The following is a 22,588-nucleotide window of genomic DNA, read 5'->3' on the forward strand; positions in this document are numbered from 1 at the left end:
GACCATAAAGAAGGCTGATTGCCAAAGAATGGATGCTTTTGAATTCTGGTGCTGGAGGAGACTCTTGAGAGTCCCATGGACTGCAAGAAGATCCAGCCTCTCCATTCTGAAGGAAATCAGCCCTGAGTCCTCACTGGAAGGACTGATCCTGAAGCTGAGGCTTCAAGACTTTGGCCACCTCATGAGAAGTGAAGACTCCCTGGAAAAGACCCTGATGTGGGGAAAGATGGAGGGCACAAGGAGAAGGGGGCGACAGAGGATGAGATGGTGAGACAATGTTCTCGAAGCTACCAGCATAAGTTTGACCAAACTGCGGGAGGCAGTGGAAGACAGGAGTGCCTGGTGTGCTCTGGTCCAGGGGGTCACGAAGAGTCGGACACGACTAAACGACTCAACAAAAACAACCACTTTAAATGTAACATTATTATCATCAGCAATTATAACCCTTCACTCTAAGGTCCCAGGCTGGTTACAACAATGAAAACACAACTTTAAAAACAACCTAAAACAACTTATAACCACAGAAAAAGGGAAGATGGGGCCTCCACTGGCACTTCTCTTTCTCTCCCTTGCCATCATGCACAGTCTGGAGCTGGACTAATTCCTCAGAGCCAAACCTCCTACAGACCTTCTTCTTCTTCTTTGGCAATCACTCGTAGCTGAGTAAGATTGTCTTCCATAAACACGGTTTTAACAATGAGTCTGTAAGTGACTGTGGAGGCCAATTCTGGATCCACACGTCCTTCCACAGTGGGGACATAGGTTTCTGGGCGGGAGGTGGTCACAGTGAGAGTTTGCCAAATGTGCCTTCCTCTTAGCACGTTTCTCCCTTGCGTCCCAAGTTTGGGCATCTTCAAAGTCCACAACACCTTTGGTAAAGGCTGTTTTCCAATTGGACGCCAACAACAACTGGACATTAGGGACGCCCCCAAGCCTGGTGGGGGGAGGAGTGTACTTTAATAAAATGACTTGAGATCTCTGTATTGCAGGGGGTTGATGCCCAGGACCAGTTCCAAGTCTACAATTCTATGATTCTTGAACAGAAAAATGGGAGGTGGGGGGAGTGTGCAGTAGAGTGTAAGGAAGTCTAACAAAGTTCTGTCCCCGCCCTCATGACAAGCAGAGTAGTTTTTTGGAATATCAAATTATTGCTATTGTTATTTAAAATAAATAAATAAATGGATGCCTGTGCTTTGCTGGTGCTTGACTGGGTAATTATTAATAATAATGTATTCATTTCAAAAGAAACATCAAGGAGGTAACAGAAGAGAATAACCAGAACACAACAATCATAATCCAGCACCGATGGCAGCACGCACACCACACCCACACCACTGGCAGGATTGACAACTAATGCATATGAACTATGCATATGTTAATATTTAACCTCTTGTTATTTGTGCTGCCTTACATGTCCATTCTATATAGGACTCCATGTAGCAGTGTTTTATTTTCAAATCTCTAGTTTCCTGTTAATCACATTGCTCTGAACGTGCACTTAAATTTGAATTTCTTCAGGAACATTTTGTTCTGTATTGTTTTATTTGAAGTTTTAATGTGCTGTAAACCGCTCTGATGTATGGAAGTGAGAGCTGGACCATAAAGAAGGCTGATTGCCAAAGAACGGATGCTTTTGAATTCTGGTGCTGGAGGAGACTCTGGAGAGTCCCATGGACTGCAAGAAGATCAAACGCATCCATTCTGAAGGAAATCAGCCCTGAGTGCTCACTGGAAGGACAGATCCTGAAGCTGAGACTCCATTACTTTGGCCACCTCCTGAGAAGCGAAGACTCCCTGGAAAAGACCCTGATGTTGGGAAAGATGGAGGGCACAAGGAGAAGGGGACGACAGAGGACGAGATGGTTGGACAGTGTTCTCGAAGCTACCAGCATGAGTTTGACCAAACTGCGTGAGGCAGTGGAAGACAGGAGTGCCTGGCGTGCTCTGGTCCACGGGGTCACGAGGAGTCGGACACGACTAAACAATAACAACAACAAACCGCTCTGAGATATTTCTCCCTTTACAAATATAAAGCGGTATATCTTGTATTTGTTTAAAAAGCAATAAAATTTTGTATTTAAAAAGCAGTATAGAAATTAATAATAATAATAATAATAATAATAATGATGATGATGATGATAATAATAATAATAATAATAATAATAATAATAATAATAATAATAATAATAATAATAATTTCCTCCCTCCCCGTTTATGGCAACGACAAGCGGCCGCAGCCAGCAACCCGGAAGCGCCTCTCGATCCCCTCGGCTCTCGCTCTCTTCCGCGCCGCGTCATCGGCGTCGTGACGCCACGCGTCGCTGCCGGCCGGAGAGGAGGGGGGCCTGTGCGCGTGCGCGTTGGGCGGGGAGACAAGATGGCGTCGCGCTGTTGCCGAGGCGGGTACGGAGAGGGGAGGCGGCTCGTCTTCGTCGTCGTGGTGGCCGCGGCCGGCGGGGACTTGTAGCTGGCAGAGCCGCGGGGCGAGCGTGACGAGTACGAGTAGCAGCCGCAGCAGCCGTTATCCGGGGTGAGTAGGCCGGAGGCGGCGGAGGTCGCCCCTCAGGTAGGGGGCGAGTGTCGGTGGGGCGACGCGCCTCTCTCCTCACCGCTGAGGGGTGTGCGCGCGCGCGTCCTTCTGCGCAGGCGCGCTGGGGCGGGCGGGGTTGGGGAAGGGAGAGACCCCCGCAGGTGGGGATGAGCCCAGGCTGCCTTCGCGGCGCCCCTCGGGCGAACCTCCATCCCTGACAGGGACTCGGGGGCTTCGCTTCTCCGTCCCCCTTCTCGGTGGTCGCGAGAGCCCTCCTGGCCTGGAAGGTCCCGAGTTCGAGTTCTGGCCGACATCAAGATCCCTGCCCCCTCCCTCCCCGCCCCGGGGGTCTGAACGCCTGTGGCCCCAGCTCCACCCTCGCGGCCCGGCTTGTCATCCTCAGGTGGCCCTCACTGACGCTAAGTGCCTCTAGCTAACTATGTAGGTGTAGATTTAGATAATATATATATGTACACACGCACACACACACACACAGATACACACAGATATATAAACACACACACATATTTTATATATACACACACACGCATATATATATATATATATATATACACATACACACACACAGTTCTTCCCTGTACTGTGTATGTGTGTGATATATATATATATATATATATATATATATATATATATGAATGAGGGGGTATTCTCATTTTGACTCAAGGAAATCACCATTTCCTAGTTCAGATTGCTAAAAATAAATACAGTAAATTGACAAAAGTACATAGATTCACACAATACTTAGAGTTATGCGTACCTCTGCGGCCTCCCAGAAAAAAGCACTGTGTGTGTCTGTGTATATGTATATGTGTATATATATTGCGTGTGTGTGTTTATGTCCCGCCTTTCTGGCCTCCTGTTGGCTAAAGAGGGAGAGACTGGGTCCTCTCCTGGCAACAGTGGTCACAGAATTTTGTTTGTTATTGTACTTGTATACTGCTCTTCATCTGTAGGTCTCAGGGCGGTTCACAACATAGAAATACAAGATGAGGACACAAAAGGCATAATAGAAAGAAGAACATAACAAACCAACAATTCCCCCCACCCATACAATAGGAATAGGAAAGAGGCCAGTTAAGGAGTGTGTGGGGACGGTGGGGTGAAAAGTCGATCACTGGAGGGATCAGTTTTTCAAGGCCAAAGCAAAGTTGTATGCATTTGTGTTCTGTTCCGTCCAGGCTGGCATTCCTTCTTGAATAGCAATAGGTGACTCATGCTCCTTTGGCTGACGGATGGGAATTGTAGGATTCAATCGACTTCACAGGGCTGTTGTAAGGAATGAAATGCTCCTGATTAGTCAGAGGCCTTCATGTTGCACTATCCTGCTGTGATTAGAGCAGTCCTTAAGGTAAGCAGGACCTACCAGCTCTTGGTTGTGTGAGTTGGAACAACTTGAGTGACAGTTGCTTCCCTAAGGTGCCCTTGTGTGTTTGTGGCAGAGGGATAGAAGCAAACTGGTGATTTCTCAGACTCATCTTGGTGACTAGCATATTCCAGTTCTGGAAAAGATAGTGTGTTTTGAGTGCTTTGAACAGTGTAAGCTCTGTTTAAATGTGAGTCCTTGGCTGCTGCAATGCAAATAGCAACAGAAGTTCCCTGTTCTGAAATCTCACCCTTGTTGGTTCTTGATAAGTAGTTTAAAGGAAACAACTCATTGTCCTCTGACTTGCATTTTGAGGGAGATAATGAGGGTGTACTTTGTAAGGATATTGTAGAGATTACCGTTCTCAGAGCAGACTGTAGAGCAGGTGACTAAGGCTGCCCAACAGAGGAGATGTTTATTTTATGGAGATATATTTGTCATATATATCCTGCCTCCTTCAAAATAGCTTAGAGCCTTAGACCAGTGTTTGAGCCCAACTACATTTACTTGAGGTAGAGAGTTCAGGTCTCGCTCCTTCCCTTTGCTGAGTTTAATGGCTGAATTGACTTGACTGTGTGGAACACAGCACTGTCACTGTTTAATGCAGAGTATCAGTATTTCAAAATGTACATTTCTCCTGAAGTGAGGAACTGCATCATTTGACAGGTAATAAATTTTTGGCTGGTTTGTTCAAAGCATATATGTGTATTTATTTAACAGGATATGCTTCTGACTGTTTGAAAGGGTGGAGGGGTATCACTACCTAACTTGGTTGGTGTTGGACTTACAGAGCTTGTGTGTCTTGAGAAAAAAAACACCTCATTTTTGACTGGTAAGATCCCAAAGTATATAAGCATTCTGTCATTTTAATGTGGAGTCCTTTTCTCAAACATCCCATGTGGAGTAGCTTCCCATGTGAAAAATCTCTTGGGTCACATTATTTATTGGAAACCTTGCTCCTGTCTCAGAAAATATTTATGAAAGGTTTGAAGAATGGGAGACTTCATTTTGTATGTGATATCCCCCAACTTTGATCCTCCAATGATCTCCTTATATCTTGAGTAGAGCCTAGTAGCACAGTTTTATTACATGCGTGGGAATAAGCCCAGTTTAACATGAGGTCTCCATGTAAAACAGGCATGGGATTGTGCTGTAACTAATACAGTACTGCTATTTTCCACACGCTTCAAAATTGGGAACATAGGTCACCACCTTTCTCAATACACTGTTGCAGGCTTTCATCCCGAAAGCCTTCCGTCCTGTCTTTGGAGTAGAATAATGCTTTCACTGTTCTCTGTAGGTACTTTTGTCAGTTGTGTTTACTAGGTGTTCTGACTGGGAAGGGCTGCACAGAAAGGCCTTTTTCTGGCCTGGGGTGGATTCCAGTCAGCTCAAAACACACACATACTGTAAGGGACATGGATCCCAGCGGAAGTAAATACCTTTTCTAATCAATGCCCATTATCAGTGAAACAGTGTACTGGTTTAAGTGTTGGGCTAGAACTTGGGAAACCCAGTTTCAAATCCTTGTTCTGCCCTGAGCTCATTGAGAGGACCTGGGCAAGTCATACTCTCTCAGCCATACCTACCTCGCATAGCTGTTGTGAGCATAACCTTTGGGGGGCATGTGTGCTATTGTGAGCTCCCTCAAAGAAGAGCAAGATTTAAAATTAAAAGACAAGAGAATTCAGGTGAGGAATGCTGTGCTCTGATTGGCTATAATAGGCTGTATTCTTTTATTTCAATTTTTGAGTTTGCCTGAGGTGGGGAACTCTGTAGGTGATGACACCGTTAATTAGTGTGCAGTGCAACTTCCTCTTACTGAGTCACAGTTACTTCATTTGGCGTGTTGTCTTCTCATGGGTTCCTTGCCAGTCCTTCAGACATAACCTTTTAAAAAATTAGCAGAGGTGATGATGAATGGGACTTTGTTTGGCACAATTAACATACAATCTTAACAGGCTATATATCTACAGTATATTTAATTGATTGATTATTGCTGTTACATTCCATCTCTTACCAGAGGACCTCATGCTGACTTACATGGTACTTGCTCTCTCCACTTTATCCTCCCAACAACTCTGAGGTAGATTAGGCAAGAAGTGACTTGCTTAAGGTCCCACAGTGAGCTGCAAGGCTGAATAGTGTTTTGAACTTGGTGCTCTGAATCCTAGCCCAACACTGGGAACACTAGAACACACTAGCTTTCCAAACTATGGTTATTTGGAGCATAGTAAAGTCAGTGTTAGAAACTGGGATAGAAAAGCTAGGAGCCAAATGGCTTCTGGCACCTGGGTTGTGGGTGCCAAAACAGGAAATCTAGTCCCCACTGTGGGGGTCTGCAACACATTTTATTTATTATTTTGATAAGCATGAGTTAATATGCAATTCACTTTTGCATTGACACAAAAGTGTCATTGGTAACGTACTTCAGTTTTCAAAACACTCTACTCTTTATTGTTAAACTCCTTTAACATATTGTCTATCCCTAACATATACTTTGCGGTTTCAAATCTCATACAATTTCAGTAATCCTTGAGTGTCAGCCAGGTTCCAAAAATGGCACCCAGAGTTTTTGAAGTGCTCACAAATGGTGAATATTTTGGTGCAAAATGTGCCTGGCTCCCTGCTAATATCAAGCCCTGAGTAAAGTTGGAGAAATGAATCTTCTCTTAAAACTAAGGTAGCACTTAGACTTGATGATAATGTGTGCAGCAAGAATTAATTCATGGCCTGAATAACTTTTCACTTTACATTTCTAGAAGTTAGCCATGCAGATAAAGGGGGACAAAACACACTTGGTGATTCCAGCTAAGTCACACCTAGAGTAGACAAGTCCGTTGATTTCCCTGCGTCTGTTCCGAGTATGACTGAGTTGAACATCACCCAATTTTATGCAAACATAAGATTCTTGCAAACTGAGCAATGTACACTGCTTGCAATGCTGTTGCAATTTAATCTTCTGTAGAAAGTTAGGGGAATGCCGAGTATTTTGGCTTCCATCCTAAGGCTGGCATAATAAATAGCAAGCAAAAAATAATCTGAATCATGAGTGTTCTTTAACTTCAGATGTTAACATGTGTGCTGTCTTGTGACAGCTTTTAAAAGAAACATTTCGACTGAGGTTTTCAGATAGGGAAAATGCTCTCAGTGTTCTTCTGTGGGATGATACTTACTTTGAAAGATGTTTAGGAATTAAAAGGACTCTGAACATTTTCAATCCTAACATTGTTGACCTGAAAGTAAGGTCTATTGGTGTTCAGTACAGCTCACTTAATTCAAACGTGTTGAGAGTTGGAGGTGTCAATCTCCGTGATACCCTAGGGCCTTTCCAATTGTCCATGTACGCAGTATTAAGTTGCATAGACATACAGCAGGGCATTAGAAGCAGAGATGTAAAAATGTGTTCTTGTCGATGTTAAATCCTTGACCTGGTACAGAAAAAAACACATTGATTAAATGATTGTTAAACGGCGCAAGTCTCGCTCTGAAGTCAACCAAACACTGGTAAGAACAAATAATAGTGCCTGCTATGTGGCAGTGTGGGCTGCCAAAAGGTTCATTTTGCAGTTCGCATTATGTTCTCTAGTAGCAGGCCAGTGGAGTTATCTTGGATAGTTTGGAAGTTACTGGCTCCCCGTGTGGGGGAGGGCCCTCTAAAGCCCCATGAAAACCCACTGTGGCGATGACACAGGGCCCCCGGACGTTTGACAGTCCAGACAGTTGTTAACATTAACAAATAATCAAGTTTATTTTATCGGCATGAACAAGCTTATGGTTTCAGTTAATTTTTCTTGGCAGTTCCTTATTCTTAGTTCCTTAACTGTCCTATTCGTTCCTAACAACTTCAAACTGATTATCCCAACTATCTATCTATCTGACTCCATCTAATAATTCCTCTCACTCTCTCACCACACAACTCGACCAACCCACAGGCTATTCCTCCCTCTTCCTTCTCTAACCCCCAACTCTCAACTGACTTTCACACAACTCCCCCTCTAACCCTAACTCCTCCTATCAGATTCCACTGGCCAATCACACCACCCTCCTTTTAACCCTTTCCTTATGACCCACCTAGGAGGCATTCGCCACACCCACCCTACACATATTGAGGATAAAGTCGCTTGACTTTGGAGGGACTTTGACTCTTTGCTTGTTGCATCTCCAGTTGAAGTACCCAGTGCCACTATTGGGAACGGTTTGTGGAATCATTTTCACCTTTGGCCAGGGGTCGGCAAGGCTTACCGGGCATGGACCGGATCACTCCCCCGGAGATCCTCCATGGGCCAGACCGGCGCAGTGCGACGCTGGAAATCAGGTCTGTGCATGTCTGCTGCACTGGAAATCACTTCTGCACATGCCCAGATGCTCAAAATTGCGCCTGCGCAGAAGCGATTTCCGGAGCCGTGGAAGAGAGTTCCTGTGCCGCACTGCACCGGTTTAGTGCAGCGCGCGGGGACTCACCGAGCGGGCAGCTTGGGTCAGGGGCAGCTCATGGGCCAGCTAAACAGCCTCCGTGGGCTGCTTCCCGCGTGATATTTTATAAATTTTATTCTTTGTTGAGAAAGAGCGTGTCTTTGCAATAATTTTCACCATCAAAAACATTTGATTCCATCGTGCCCTCACACTGAAAATTTAGGTTTTCTAAACCTCATTTCTAAACCTCATTTTTCCACCAAAAAACTACATAAACTACATTTATACATTTCTTTAGGCATTTATAAAATCTTTTGAGTGCTGGTGTATTTTTTCCTCAAATCCTCATCATGTTATTGAGCTCTGTGTAAAATTTCAAAGAGATCTGATCATTGGTTATAGAGGAAAAATATAAAATGCACACAAGGCCAAGGATCTCAAGAGGGACAGAAACACAGATTTCACGAAACTTTGAAGTGCTATAAAATTAAAACCATTTGAGATAGAGTGGAAAAATTTAAGGGGGTTTCTTTCAACCATAAGGGAAGGGTGAACACCATGTTTCATCAAAATCCGAGACGGTGGGTGGCGAAACCCTTGTTTTTTGCGTTGATTTGATGTAGAATGACTCCAGATGTTTAACTGATAATTGATCACAGTCAGTCCTAGTGATGTTAAATTCTCGAGAATAATCTTTTGGAGAATATTAATGAGAATATTAGAGATTTTCCTTTAAAATAGGAGAATATTCATTTTAATGCATTGAAAACGATATAATTAGTTAATATACATGTTTATTCATGGGTAAACTTGTTCAGATGGCAACCAAAAACTGTACAGATACTTTTATTCAATGGGGCAATGCAGTGAAGGTTTGATACAAGTAAATTCAGTAATAGGCTATCTTGTGCTTGTAATAGCTCTAACACTTAATAACTGTTTTGGTGACTAAAACACAGCTTGATAAAACTATATGAATACATATAAAAAAGAAGCTGTTAACATTAAATAAATTATTATATGATCATATATTTCAGTATGTCAATTTCTGGTAAATGGCACCTTTTACCATTGAATGGCACAGCAAAAACCAGTTACTGGCATTAAATAAAAATATAGAAACGTCAACTGTTTAAATCAAGGCCACCTCACATGCTGTTACACATAATTGTATAGGCCTAGGTAATTTAAGTGTATAAAGCATTAAAGCGACTCTGTAAAAAAAAATCACACTGTATGTCCAAGGGTATAGAATCGATAAGAATAAAATCACACCAAAATAGAAAAAAAGGCTATTACATATAGTTGAAATACATCTGAATCCAAATGTTCATCAAATTAAATGAATAGCATTTTTAAAACTAAAAAAAAGAAATATGTTTTCTGTAGTTCACATTTCAGAACTGCCAATGGTGAATGAGACAATGCTCAGTAATGTAACTGGATCAAAAAAAAATCATTACTCATTACTTACACTGGCAATGTCACAGCTTGACTTATTATTTACTAGATTTTTTTAATGTGGGTTGTAAAACTGGTTCTTACATTAGAATTTACAGTTTGTGGAGAACATTCTCCAGAGAATTTTCTAGCAGAGAATATTCTCACCTCACACCACTAGTCAGTCCATCAAAATGTCGACTAGACATTCCATTTTGGCGACTGTAACCTTGGTTCAAGGAGCCATAGGGTGCCTAGCTTATATATTGGAGTTTTCAACACTGGTTGTGGGATCAGTTTCAGCTTATGCTGCCAGCTGAGCTTGATTCTTTCCTACATGGATTATTGTTTTGTGCCATTTAGGTCATGACCCTTTGGGTGTAGCCCGTGTGTGTGTGTGTGTGTGTGTGTGTTTTCTCAAGGTAATAATCTTGCACATACTTTGAGAATGAGTTACTGACCCAATGACAGACAGCAGTTACTTATTATGGTAGAAGACTGTTCTACCCTGTAGCTATGCTGTGTTAAAAATTGGACTTGCTTCAGTTGCCAGAAAATCAGCCTGGATGAAGGCTGCATGGTCCCCTGACCCTTGTTCTTTGGGGGGGAGGAGAAAGGCACAAATGTTCTTTGTGTACAGAGAGAAGGCAGTGGATTGATAGGCGAACATCCTTTCTGTTCAACACCATCCTATGAGTAATTTGTATGAATGGGCAAAACTACCTTTTAATGATCTGGAAAATCTTTGGATGAATGAGAAGATGGATATTATTGCAGACTCTCTTGGAATAGTCTTAAGTGCGAAGTACCTTTTAATGTAACTCTTTGTTACAAGGGCAACACAAGAAGACCACAGCAGGGTTCATTGTGCCTTTATTGCAAATCAAAATTCCAGCTGCCTTAAAAAAGAGAGAGAGAAGCCTTTGCTGTTCATGTGTGGTTACTTCTCATCCTAAATTTTCTGTTCCAGATTTTTGTCGATCTTGGTTGGGTATGCTTGCAGTCACTAGCAGACAGCAACAACTTTGACCTGAACCTCCTCAAAAAGGTCAAAATACCTCCCTAAGTAAAGCTCAACAACTTTGACCAGAATCCCAAAAAAGGTCAACAACTTCGACTTTCTTCCCTAAAAAAAAGGTCAACAACATCCACCTGAATCCCGGGGTAGATCACTGCCAGTTTTTTATTCTGTGAGTAGATCACATTCTCTTGGGAGTTGGACGTCCCTGTACTGACCATTCCAGTAAATTGTGGATATTATTATATTTGTCCAACAGGAGAATTGTTTTTTATTTAACAGATTTATAAACTGCTTCACAGCCAAAGCTATTGAAACAGTGTACAATAAGATAAACTTCAAGTAATTTAGATTTTTAAAACAATAAAAACCATTGATTACAATTATAGAATTAATATTTCATTAAATGACTGAGCCACATTTCTGGGAAGGGCTTCTTAAACCAAAATGTCTTCAGTAGCTGCCTAAACATCAAGATGCTAGGTGCTGGACTAATTTTGGCTGGTAACTGATTCCAGAGGCCTGGAGCTGCAACAATAAAATCCCAGCTTATAGTGCCAACCAAGTGCACCCCTGAGGCATATGGTATTCTCAGCAGTGCCCCATCTGACGATATAGGGGTCAAAGTCATTTAGGTAACCTGATGCCAAGTTCTTTGCCTTGCACCCTTCATTTATTTAGGAGTAGAAATCCACTTAGCCAAATGTCGTACTTGGTTACTCAGCCTTAAGGGAAATACTGTTATTATATCACTACTGAGAACTTTGGGGGCTTATCCACTATGTGAGAGGCAGCTGTGCCGCAGTGTTTTTTCTTATTCTGGTCACAAATTTCCTGTGGAGCAAATTTAAGAGTGGCTGGAACAGCACACCCTTTGGTTCTCCAAGAACTCCAGTTGTCTGCACGTGGCCATGAAGCATGGGATTTATTTTATGAAGTGAGCAGCCTTGGCTATGGCACACTGGGCGATTCAGTCAGATTGGAAATGTTCAGTGGACGGGGATGGGAAGGAGGTGGCATGCAAAAACAGGGAAAATTTTGGCATGCACTAATTGGCATCATTTTGGCTGTCAAAATGACCATCCGCATGATGCCCACATCTTTTGTTCGGCCTTTTTGAAAAAAGGCTTATGCAAATTACTTTGTATAGCAATAATAAAAGAGCCCTATGTGTTGAGGCCCAATGTTTATCTGGTCCTGCATTATATTTTTTACAACATCAGTTACCCAGCTGTCATGCCTCTATAAAGCTTACAAGTCGGGCATGAAAGCCACAGATCTCACATAGCATTTGTGTCTCCTGATATCTCCCTCTAGGTGGGTTACTGTTGCTTATTGGTGGATGAAATGTGCCTTCGCCCAACTATTAAAAGTGTGATATCCAGGATCCTATCCCTACTCAGCTCCATTTTGTAAATTGTTTGCATCTGATTTGTGTTTCCATTGAAATACTGAGGGAAAGAGGGCTGGTTAATTTAAGAGAACCGTGCATTAGCTTGTGATGATGTGTGTTGTCTGCTTAATTCTTACTGATTTGCAAAAGCTGCTATAGTATGAAAGATAAAGGCTGGCTTATTATATACACCTCATTGAGGCTGAAGGTGAAAGATGGTAATTAGTATGGAATTGCATAGTTGCATGAAGACAATAAAAATGTATGACTTAATGTTCCCTGAACGAAATCCAATTACAGGTTAAACGTATAACAGAGAAGCTGAAAATTAAATGCTCGATTTAATGTGCGAGAGAAATATGAGGCAAACCTATTTGGGCCTGCATGTGAGCAGGGAGAGATATAGAGGTGGTACTTAAGGGCAAAATGAGAACTTCAACAACTGCAGGATTCCTCTCCCTGAATTTGCTTCCAGCATACAAAGCGGGGTTGGGGGAAAGAGACGTTGCAGACAGATTGCAGGTTAAAAGCCACTCTCTATCTGCTTCATTTCTCCCGAAGATCTCTTTCAGCCATTTAGGTCCACTTTGACCAGGAAACCAAGTACAGTGGTACCTCGGGTTACAGATGCTTCAGGTTACAGACTCCGCTAACTCAGAAATAGTACCTCGGGTTAAGAACTTTGCTTCAGGATGAGAACAGATATCGCGCGGCGGCTGCAGGAGGCCCCATTAGCTGAAGTGGTACCTCAGGTTAAGAACAGTTTCAGGTTAAGAACGGACCTCCAGAATGAATTAAGTTCTTAACCCAAGGTACCACTGTATTGGAACTATGCTAGAAGAATGCAACTGGGAGAAGAGTTACAGAAAGATACAGTAGTGGCAAGTGAGAAAAGGCTCAGAAGAAGGCTTCTCCTTATTAGGTTTAATGCTCTTTTTCATACAATAAAGCTACTTTTGATTTATCTTTGTTGACCCAAGTCTTCAGTAGAAGTACCACCAGGTTGGCCACCCCTGATCTATTCATTAAAATTATATGGTTCATTTTCATTAGGTTTATCTTTATGAGATGAAGCCAGTTTACTCCCATGTACAGAACTGGGCTTTCCCATGATGACGCAATGAGCTCATGGCAGAGGAAGGGCTTTTAAATCAGGGCTTGACCTGCTTTTAAGTCCTAACAAATCTACTTCAGGCATGCTGAAGTCACATTGTAGTCTAAAACATCTGGAGTAGGGGTAGGCAACCTAAGGCCCGGGGGCCAGATGTGGCCCAATCGCCTTCTCAATCCAGCTTGCAGACAGTCCAAGAATCAGCGTGTTTTTACATGAGTAGAATGTTTGCTTTTATTTAAAATGCATCTCTGGGTTATTTGTGGGGCATAGGAATTCATTCATATTTTCCCCCAAAATATAGTCTGGCCCCCCACAAGGTCTGAGGTTGCTGACCCCTGATCTGGAGAGCTGCAGATTGAGGAAGGCTGCTGTTCTTTCTAGACCACGCTGGCTGTCAAAAAACGCTGTTTTGAATCAGGGTCCTAAGAGTAATGGTGAGGGATTTTGCATCCTTAGGAAATGCTTCACAAAAGTTGCTTCTCTCCAACAGCATTATGTTCCATGTGACAGAGATAGAAAGATTTGCAAGCACTCCATTTTTATATACATGGATAGTTGCACCACTTGTCACAACAGATATATCAGTGTGTCTCTTCCAAACTCCTTTTAAGAAACATTTCTCCCCCTCAACCTTAAGGTCTGTGGTCTATGAAGTACAGCTGTTATGACAATAGTGTGGAATAACAGGTACAGTCAATGAAAGATCAGATCAGAACAATCTTTATTTGCATCAGCTACTAGCCATAGCAGTAAAATTAAAAAAAAAAAATGTACTGGAATAGTACAGAATATGTATACAAAATACATTTTGGAGGTTTACATCAATAATCAAATAATAGATCTTACTCTAATTGCCCCTGTTAATTTTTTTGCAGTTTTTGCTCTCACTTGAATGACAATCAATGAAAGGTATTCTATAGTCCAAGTCCATGCTAAATTGGATCCGGTTTATAAGCAGTGCAATTTGGGGGAAATGGGGAAACTTGCTCCCCACCCTGTCCTGATTCATTCAGAACTGCCTAATTTCAGAGGAGCCTCCTGTTGAATCACTGTATAAGAATAGGTGCGGACATACCTCTGTTTCAAACTTGAATCTGTTGAGTCCTTTATGCAAGAGAGAGTACTGTATGTAGATATGTTTGGGGTTTATCAGGGTTTTTAATCTTCATGTCCACTGTGGATTTATTTTAATTTATATTTATTAAATTTATATACCACCCTTCATCCAAAGATCAGAGGGCAGCTTATAGCATTAAAATTTCTTTGCATAAAAGTGAATGTCTTTTGAGTTTACATTTTTGTCACTCGGGATACAGCAGGATAAAAACTAAAGAGTATATTCTTCTTTGCGATAATACACAGAAAACAAAATGCCCAAAGGAATGCTGTGTCATTGCTCTGACACAGATTTCAATACAGTGATAATTTCACATGACTTCACATTTTTATTTCGGCTGAAGCCAAGTGGTTGTGCTTTGTTCATATCCCCAAAACCTTCATTTTTTTGACGGAGAGACTCCTTTTTCATAATCCCTGTTCAGTTCTAGCCTGTGTCATGCCCCAGTAATGTCAGGGACTTAACTCATCCTTTGATTTATTTATGCCTCAAGTAATTGGGGGGGGGGGGGTGTTGCTGTGTCCATGTCAAAAATACTCTTCAGAATACGGTACCTTGGATTGCCTATAATCAAGTGCCACCACCTCAGGTTTTCTGTTGCTGGTAAAGAATAGGAGCAGTTTTGTTGCAACAGGATCTCCTCCAGGTAAGGCCAGGCCTTGGGTTACACAGATGTGCATGTGTGGAAACACTTTTGGAATACCCAGCACATCTGTAAGATTAGATCAGCAGCATCCAGACTTGCAGATTTTGATCATACTGTAAGCGAAGCCTTTAGGCTTGAAGTTTCCTTCTGTCTGCCTGCTGTAAGCTGTGTTGTGGAACTAGTACGTTTGTATACCCTTGGACGTTAGATTGATGAAGGGGCAACAGACAGACCCTTGCTTTGCTGATAATTGATACTGACATTTGACAGTTTATGGCGTAGAGGTTGTGCAGGGGAAAGGGCTGTTGGGTATAGATGGGGGGGGTCTTGATAAACTGACACTTCATGGTTTCTTGCAGTCATTTTTGCTGGAGAAGCTGTGAATTTCCTGATTGCATACTAAGAGTTGTGCTAACATGCATGCACACATACCATAATTGGGATCACAATATTTTTGGTGCAGAGTTTAGAGAGGAATGGAGTAATAGCAATCTGAGCAGTCACAGTGGCAAGTTGTTTAACAAAACTGAGTGGCCAAAGGAGGCACATTCCCCCCTCCCTGCCCACATAAGGCCCTCTCCTCAATTTTGTTTCTGATTCTCATAACCCTTTTTAAAAAAAACAAAAACGATGATAAGTAGGATCTAAATTTTTGTGCCAGTTCTCAAGGGTGTAGAACACAGGGAGCTCTGTTGATAAAGAAGGTTGTGTTACCTGTCACATTAAAAAAGCTGAACTAATATTTACGGGATGACTCCACTGGATGGAGAGTATGTGTTGGAGGTGTGAAGATGCAAGGTCACTAATGCTGTTTCAAAATGTCTTTCAGATTCTAAATGGCTGCTCCGAAGTCAAGGTCCGACTTTCACGGTAAGTGAAATGTGTGTCTTTTGTTTCAGGTGTGGCAAGGGAAGGCTGTCTTTCTAAAGATAGGTTAGGGTGTTCCTAAGCAATTGGATAGGGACGCAGGTGGCGCTGTGGGTTAAACCACAGAGCTTAGGGCTTGCCAATCAGAAGGTTGGCTGTTCGATTCTCCGCGACAGGGTGAGCTCCCTTTGCTTGGTCCCTGCTCCTGCCAACCTAGCAGTTCAAAAGCATGAAGTGCAAGTAAATAAATAGGTACCGCTCCAGCGGGAAGGTAAACAGCGTTTCCGTGCGCTGCTCTGGTTCACCAGAAGCGGCTTAGTCATGCTGGCCACATGACCCGGAAGCTGTATGCCAGCTCCCTTGGCCAATAAAGCGAAACGAGCGCCGCAACCCCAGAGTCGTTAGCGACTGGACCTAATGGTCAGGGGTCCCTTTACCTTTACCTTAGCAATTGGATAAGAAATATTTCTGAAGGTATTCATGGAAGAGCTAGCTTCATTGTTGTTTTTAAGCATTTACACACAACTTTCAGGTACACGGTGTCCCAAAGTGGTGTACAGAATGTTGAAAATGAAACTGTGCCAGCAAATAGATTTATACAGCATTAAATAGAATAGCAGTGTGAAGCTAAGTAAAGCCATCAGTCAGAATGAAGCATCTTGAAAAGTAAAGTTTAACAGGGATAATGATAACTGATTGTGACAATGCAGCTTCACAGGGGGTGAGTTCCAGAGGTTTGGCACCACAGCAAACAAGGCCCTTTCCTGGGTCACCCCTACTTACAACAGAGTTGGGATCTGTAACCTGAGATGTGGTGAGGATCTCTGGTCCCAAAATAGTAGTATTGAATGGAAAGCATTCCCTTTTGACTAGTGAGATGACAATAGTAGGTTCCGTCTAGTCAGGGGTCAACCTAAAAATAAGCCATCTTCAGATAAGGAATTAGGCTAGCCTTTAATGGGCAGCCTTAACCTGGAAGAAGAAAATGCAGTAGGTTGGAAGACAGAGGAGAAAAACATGCCGTGCTCCACTTGGTGGGGGATGGGGGATGGTTTTGCATAGACACATAGCCCTTGTTGTGGTTTTCTATCCCAGTGTTTCCCAAATGTTTTTGGGCAACGGCACACCTGTTTACTGAAAAAAAATCTCGCGGCACACCACCATTAAAGCCCCGCCCCGTGACGTCAGCGCGCAGCGTCACGCCGGGAGGGACGCACAAAAGTGAAAGTTTTTTCCCTCCCCCTTGCTGGGGAACCTCCAAGCTTTGGGGGTGGGAGGAGGCAGCAGAGCGAGGGACTGAGGGACGGCGGCAACTGAGGCGGCGGCGGCTGAGGCAGAGCTGGGAAGGGGGTTTCCAGGGGACACGGCAGCTCCTCGAAAGGCTTCTCTCTTTTTTTTTTTTAAATTCTTTTTTATTGATTATTCCATAAAAAGAAAAACAAAGATAACACACATATAACAAAGACAACAACACAAAAAAGAAAGAACATACAGAAAAAACAAAAGAAACAAGTAAAAGGTACACATAATTATTGTTTTTACAATCTCCTATAACATAGCTGTTTCTTTCAGGACTTCCTTCAGCTTGGCCGCAAGTCGTTCGAAGCAATAAATAAAGTTACACGTTTCATCTTCTATATTGTTATTGTCATTGTCTCCAATTTTGTTCTCTCTTTTCCTTACCCAATAACCCGTAGTCTATCACAGTGCATCTTTAAATCCCTTTAGCGTTATTTGTCCATCACTAATACCTTCCAGATAATCTGCGTACTTTCCCCAATCCTTAATGAACACTTGGTCTTTTATATATCTAATTTTCCCCGTTAATTTATCGAGTTCTGCATACTCCGATAGTTTAGATCTCCACTCCTCCGTTGTTGGGATTTCCTGCTGTTTCCACCTCTGAGCTATTAAAACCCTTGCTGCTGTTACCGCATAGTATACCAATCTGCGATCCTCCTTTTTTATTTCTTGTCTTAGCATCCCTAATAAGAAAATTTCTGGTTTCTTTACAAACGTGTACTTTAGTATCTTTTTTAATTCGGTATAAACCTTCTCCCAAAACAGCTTTACCCTTCCACACTCCCACCACATGTGGTAAAAGGAGCCCACTGCATCTTTACACCTCCAGCACTTATTATCCACCTTATACATCTTTGAAAGTTTCATGGGTGTCAGGTGCCACCTGTAAACCATCTTCATGACATTTTCCTTTATCACAGTACACGCCGTAAAATTCAACCCGTCTCTCCATAATCTTTCCCAGTCCTCGAATTGTATACTATGCCCTATATCTTTTGCCCAGCGGATCATCACTGATTTAACTTCCTCGTCTGCTAAATTCCAGTCTAGCAGCATCCTATACAACTTGGATATGTTTTTCACTTTATTATTTATTATTTCCGTCTGAAATTTCGAGTCATTGTCCGCATAGCCTCTTTCCTTGATGTCTCTGCTAAGCATCTGGTTAATCTGTTGGTGATGAAGCCAATCGTAAACATACTCTTTTATCTGTTCATAAGGTTTTGTTCTCCATTTCCCATCCACTTTGATAACTAACTGGTTATATGTTGCCCAGTTGCTTCTCATATTGATCGTTTTTATGCTTGTTATTTCAAGGGGTGATAACCAGTGTGGTGTTTTCGGTTCTAACACATTTTTATATCTTTCCCACACTTCGATTAGCGGTCCTCTAAATATATGATTACCAAACCCCTTATGTGCTTTCATTTTGTTCTTCCATAAATAGGCATGCCATCCAAAGTAGTTATCGAAGCCCTCCAGATCGAGGAGCTCCGTATTTTCCAATTTAACCCAATCTTTTAACCAACTTAGGCAAGATGCCTCATAGTATAATTTCAGGTCTGGCAGGGCAAAGCCCCCCCTTTCCTTTACATCTGTTAGTAATTTAAATTGAATCCTGGGTTTTTTGCCCTGCCATATAAACCTCGAAATTGTCCTTTGCCATTCTTTGAAAATCCTGCACCCTTTTATTATAGGGATAGACTGGAATAGGAACATTAGTCTTGATAAAACATTCATCTTGATCATATTCATCCTTCCCCACATTGACAATTTTAACCGTCCCCATTTTTCTAAGTCTCTCTTTACTTCCCTCCACATCGGCTCGTAGTTATTTTTATATAGGTCTATATTTTTAGGTGTTAGCCAGATGCCGAGGTACTTGACCTTTTTGACCGTCTCTATCTGTGATTGCTGTTGGATTGCCTCTATTGTCCTTGAATCTACGTTTTTATATATCATTTTTGTTTTTTCCTTATTTAGTTTAAACCCAGCCACTTCTCCGAATGATTCTATTTCCTTCAAGATTTCTTCTACTGAGGTTATAGGGTCTTCTGTCATCACTATCAAATCATCGGCAAAGGCCTTAGTTTTATACACATTCTTTCCTAACGTTACTCCTTTTATATTTCCATTTTGTCTTATCGAGTTTAAGAGTACTTCTAACACTGTTATAAATAGTAACGGGGAGAGCGGACAGCCCTGTCTTGTGCCCTTCCTTATTTTTATCTCTTCCGTAACCGTACCATTTACAATCAGTTTGGCCTTTTGTTCAGTATATATTGCCCTTACCCCGTTGAAGAAGTTGTTACCTACATCCATATATTCTAGATTTCTCAACATAAAGTTCCATATCACATTATCAAACGCCTTTTCGGCGTCAATAAACATCATTGTGACTTGCTTATCAATCCTAACAGACAAAAATTCTAACATATCAATAATATGTCTTGTATTATCCCTCATCTGCCGACCTGGCAGGAATCCTGCCTGGTCCGTATGAATAATATCTACTAACACATTTTTTAACCTTTTTGCCAGGATTCCTGCGAATATCTTATAATCCGTGTTCAGCAGTGAGATTGGTCTATAGTTTTTAACCTGGGTTAAATCCGCGTCTTGTTTGGGGAGGAACGTGATGTATGCTTCCTTCCAGGTCTCTGGGATTTCTCCTTCCTTTAAGATGATGTTCATAGTCTTTTTCAAAGGTCCCACCAAAATAGATTTCATTTCTTTGTAATATCCTGCAGTAAATCCGTCAGGGCCTGGTGCTTTGCCCCTCTTTAGGTCTCTAATTACCTCCTCTATTTCCTCATTTTCAATTGGGGTATTCAGTCTTTGTTTCCCTTCTGCTGGAATTTTTTGTCCCCCTTTTTCCTTTAAGAATCTTTCTATCTTCCTTGGGGCAACTCTCTCTTGATCTTTATACAAATTTCTATAATAATTAAGAAACTCACTCCTTATTCCTCTGGGATCAGTTCTTTCTTCCCCGTCTGTTATTATTTTATTGATTGTCCCTTGCTCTTTCCTTTTTTTGATTTGCCAGGCAAGCCATTTCCCTGGTTTGTTCGCAAATTCAAAGTTTCTTTGTCTAAATCTTTTAATGTTCCACTCTACCTCTCTGTTTATTATTGTGGCAAACTGGGTTTGCAGTATTTTTATTTTTTCTTTTGTCTTTGGGCAGTTAGGCTTCTGGACTAACTTTTGTTCATTTGCCATTATCTGTCTGAGGATCTCTTCTTTATTTTTCTCTCTATTTCTATTTTTAATTGCATTCTGTTGTATGAAGTACCCTCTTATTACTGCCTTACTTGCATCCCAGATTACGCTCTCTTTTGTTCCTTTATCACAGTTATCCTTAAAGTACTCTGTCAATTTTTCCTTTGCCGTTTCCACCACTTTCTGATCATCTAACAAATAGTCCTTTAATCTCCATCTAAAGGGTCTCTTCTCTAAGCTTTCTAGTTCTATCTCTAATGGATTGTGATCTGATATTACTTTCGGTCTTATTTCTATAAGTTTAACTCTTGGACATAGATCTTTTGAGATCCAAATCTGGTCTATTCGTGAGAGTGATTGGTTAGGTTCTGAATAGAAAGTGAATTGTTTCTCGAGTGGGTGTCTGAGGCGCCAGATGTCCACTAAACTGCAGTTTTCCGCTAAGGCGAAAAAAGATTTTGGTAGTTTCCCCTCTCTGTTTGTTCCGTCTCTAAGTCTATCCATATCAGGCGAGACGACTGCATTCATATCCCCCATTAGGATTATTTTTTGATCGACATACTCCATTAGTTTTTCTTCTAATCTTTTAAAAAATTCATTTTTACTACCATTCGGGGCATAGATCCCTACTACCAGCATCTTTTCTCCTTGCCAGTTGATATTGACCCCTATCATCCTCCCTTCCTCATCTTTGAACATTGTTTTAGCTTCTATTTTACTACTAATATACAGTACCACACCTCTTTTCTTTACCCTATCCAGGGTTTCAAACTCATTTCCTAGCCGTTTATTAATCAACACCTTTCTATGCTTTCTGGCCACATGCGTCTCCTGAAGACAGATAATGTCCAAATTTTTCCTTTTCAAACATTGTTCAATTTTATTTCTCTTTTTTTTGTCGTTCATCCCATTTATGTTCCAATTCCAAATTTTTAATCCCATAATGCTTAGCTTTTCCTTTCGTTACTCTTTAGAATCTTCCTATCAGTTATATATTCTCAGAATCTTCCACTTCCTCTTCTTCTTCCTCTCCCGACCCACTCCCCTCCTCTTCTCCCTCCTCTAGCACTCTTGGTTCTCCTGATGGGGCCCTCTCTCCTCTCCCTAATTCTTGCTCCTCCGTTTTTAGCTCCTTGTATTTCCTAAGGAATTTCCCAGTTTCTTCTTGGTTTATAAGCTTATGTCTTTTACCTCTGTATGTAAATGATATCCCTTCCGGGAATTCCCACCTGAACTCAATCTTATTTTTCCTCAATGTCTGCACCAGGGGTTTATAAGAGTCTCTCTTTTTAAGTAATCTAATTGGGATATCTTTAAACAAAATTATGTAATTCCCGTCTATATTCAATCTCTTTTCTCTATTCCTTTGAAGGATCCTGTCTCTCATTTCTTTATTTTTGAAAGTAATCAAACAGTCACCTGTGAATCTCTTTGCTTTTGTTGCATTGACCCGCATTCTAAATGCGTTCAGTACACTATTGGCCATTTCTTCCACTGATATACCCATCCATTCCGCTAGCTCCTTCGTCAATCTTTCTTTAACATTTTCATTCTGTGTCTCTGAGACCGCTCTCAGCCTCAGGTTCACCCCCCTCTGCCTTAGTTCATTCATCGCTATAATATCTTTTATCTCTTCCTGTGTCCTACTTAACTCCATTACATCTGATTTGATCTTTTCCTTATCCCTCTTAATATCTCTTATCTCCCCCTTTGTCCTTTTTAATCCTTCTTCTGTGAGCTGCGTCCTCCTAGATATTTCTTTTACTTGGCCCTTTAGTTCATTCACAGTTTCCTCCATTTTTTTATCTAATATCCCAATTCTTTTGTCCACCAATTCTAACTTATGCTCTACGTTAGCTTGGCTTTGCTTAATTTCTGCAAACATTTTCAGAATATCCGACTTAAAATCCACCTCCTGTTTCGAGCCCCTCCTCTCTCCTGGGGTTCCCCCATTCGTTCCTTTCTTCCCTGTATGAGACATCTTACCCCTTTATACCTTTATACCCCTCCCTCTCTCCCACCCTCTCTTAGTACCTCCCACTGTTTCTTTATTTTCACTTTTCACTTTCCTTCCTTGCTGGGATTTACATTTACTATCTCTATGTACTCCCCACAAAAAAACACAAATCCATAATCAGTAAA

General features: G+C 41.6%; 1 protein-coding gene across 3 annotated transcripts in view; it reads left to right on the forward strand.

Annotated features, from left to right (window-relative positions):
- The first annotated feature begins 2,339 nt into the window (after window positions 1-2,339).
- UBAP1 (ubiquitin associated protein 1) overlaps window positions 2,340-22,588 on the forward strand; it is a 44,886-nt gene continuing 24,637 nt past the window's right edge. Inside the window, exons 1-3 of one of the 3 annotated variants that reach the window (XM_077936565.1) lie at window positions 2,340-2,530; window positions 3,730-3,899; window positions 15,888-15,928. In XM_077936565.1, the coding sequence (XP_077792691.1) occupies window positions 15,895-15,928 (34 nt within the window). In that variant the 5' untranslated portion in view covers window positions 2,340-2,530; window positions 3,730-3,899; window positions 15,888-15,894. The remainder of the gene's footprint in view (window positions 2,531-3,729; window positions 3,900-15,887; window positions 15,929-22,588) is intronic. The other 2 variants (XM_077936566.1, XM_028748490.2) reach the window with 2 other exon arrangements.

This window comes from Podarcis muralis, chromosome 11 (assembly GCF_964188315.1).
Source record: "Podarcis muralis chromosome 11, rPodMur119.hap1.1, whole genome shotgun sequence".
Lineage (NCBI taxonomy): Eukaryota > Metazoa > Chordata > Lepidosauria > Squamata > Lacertidae > Podarcis > Podarcis muralis.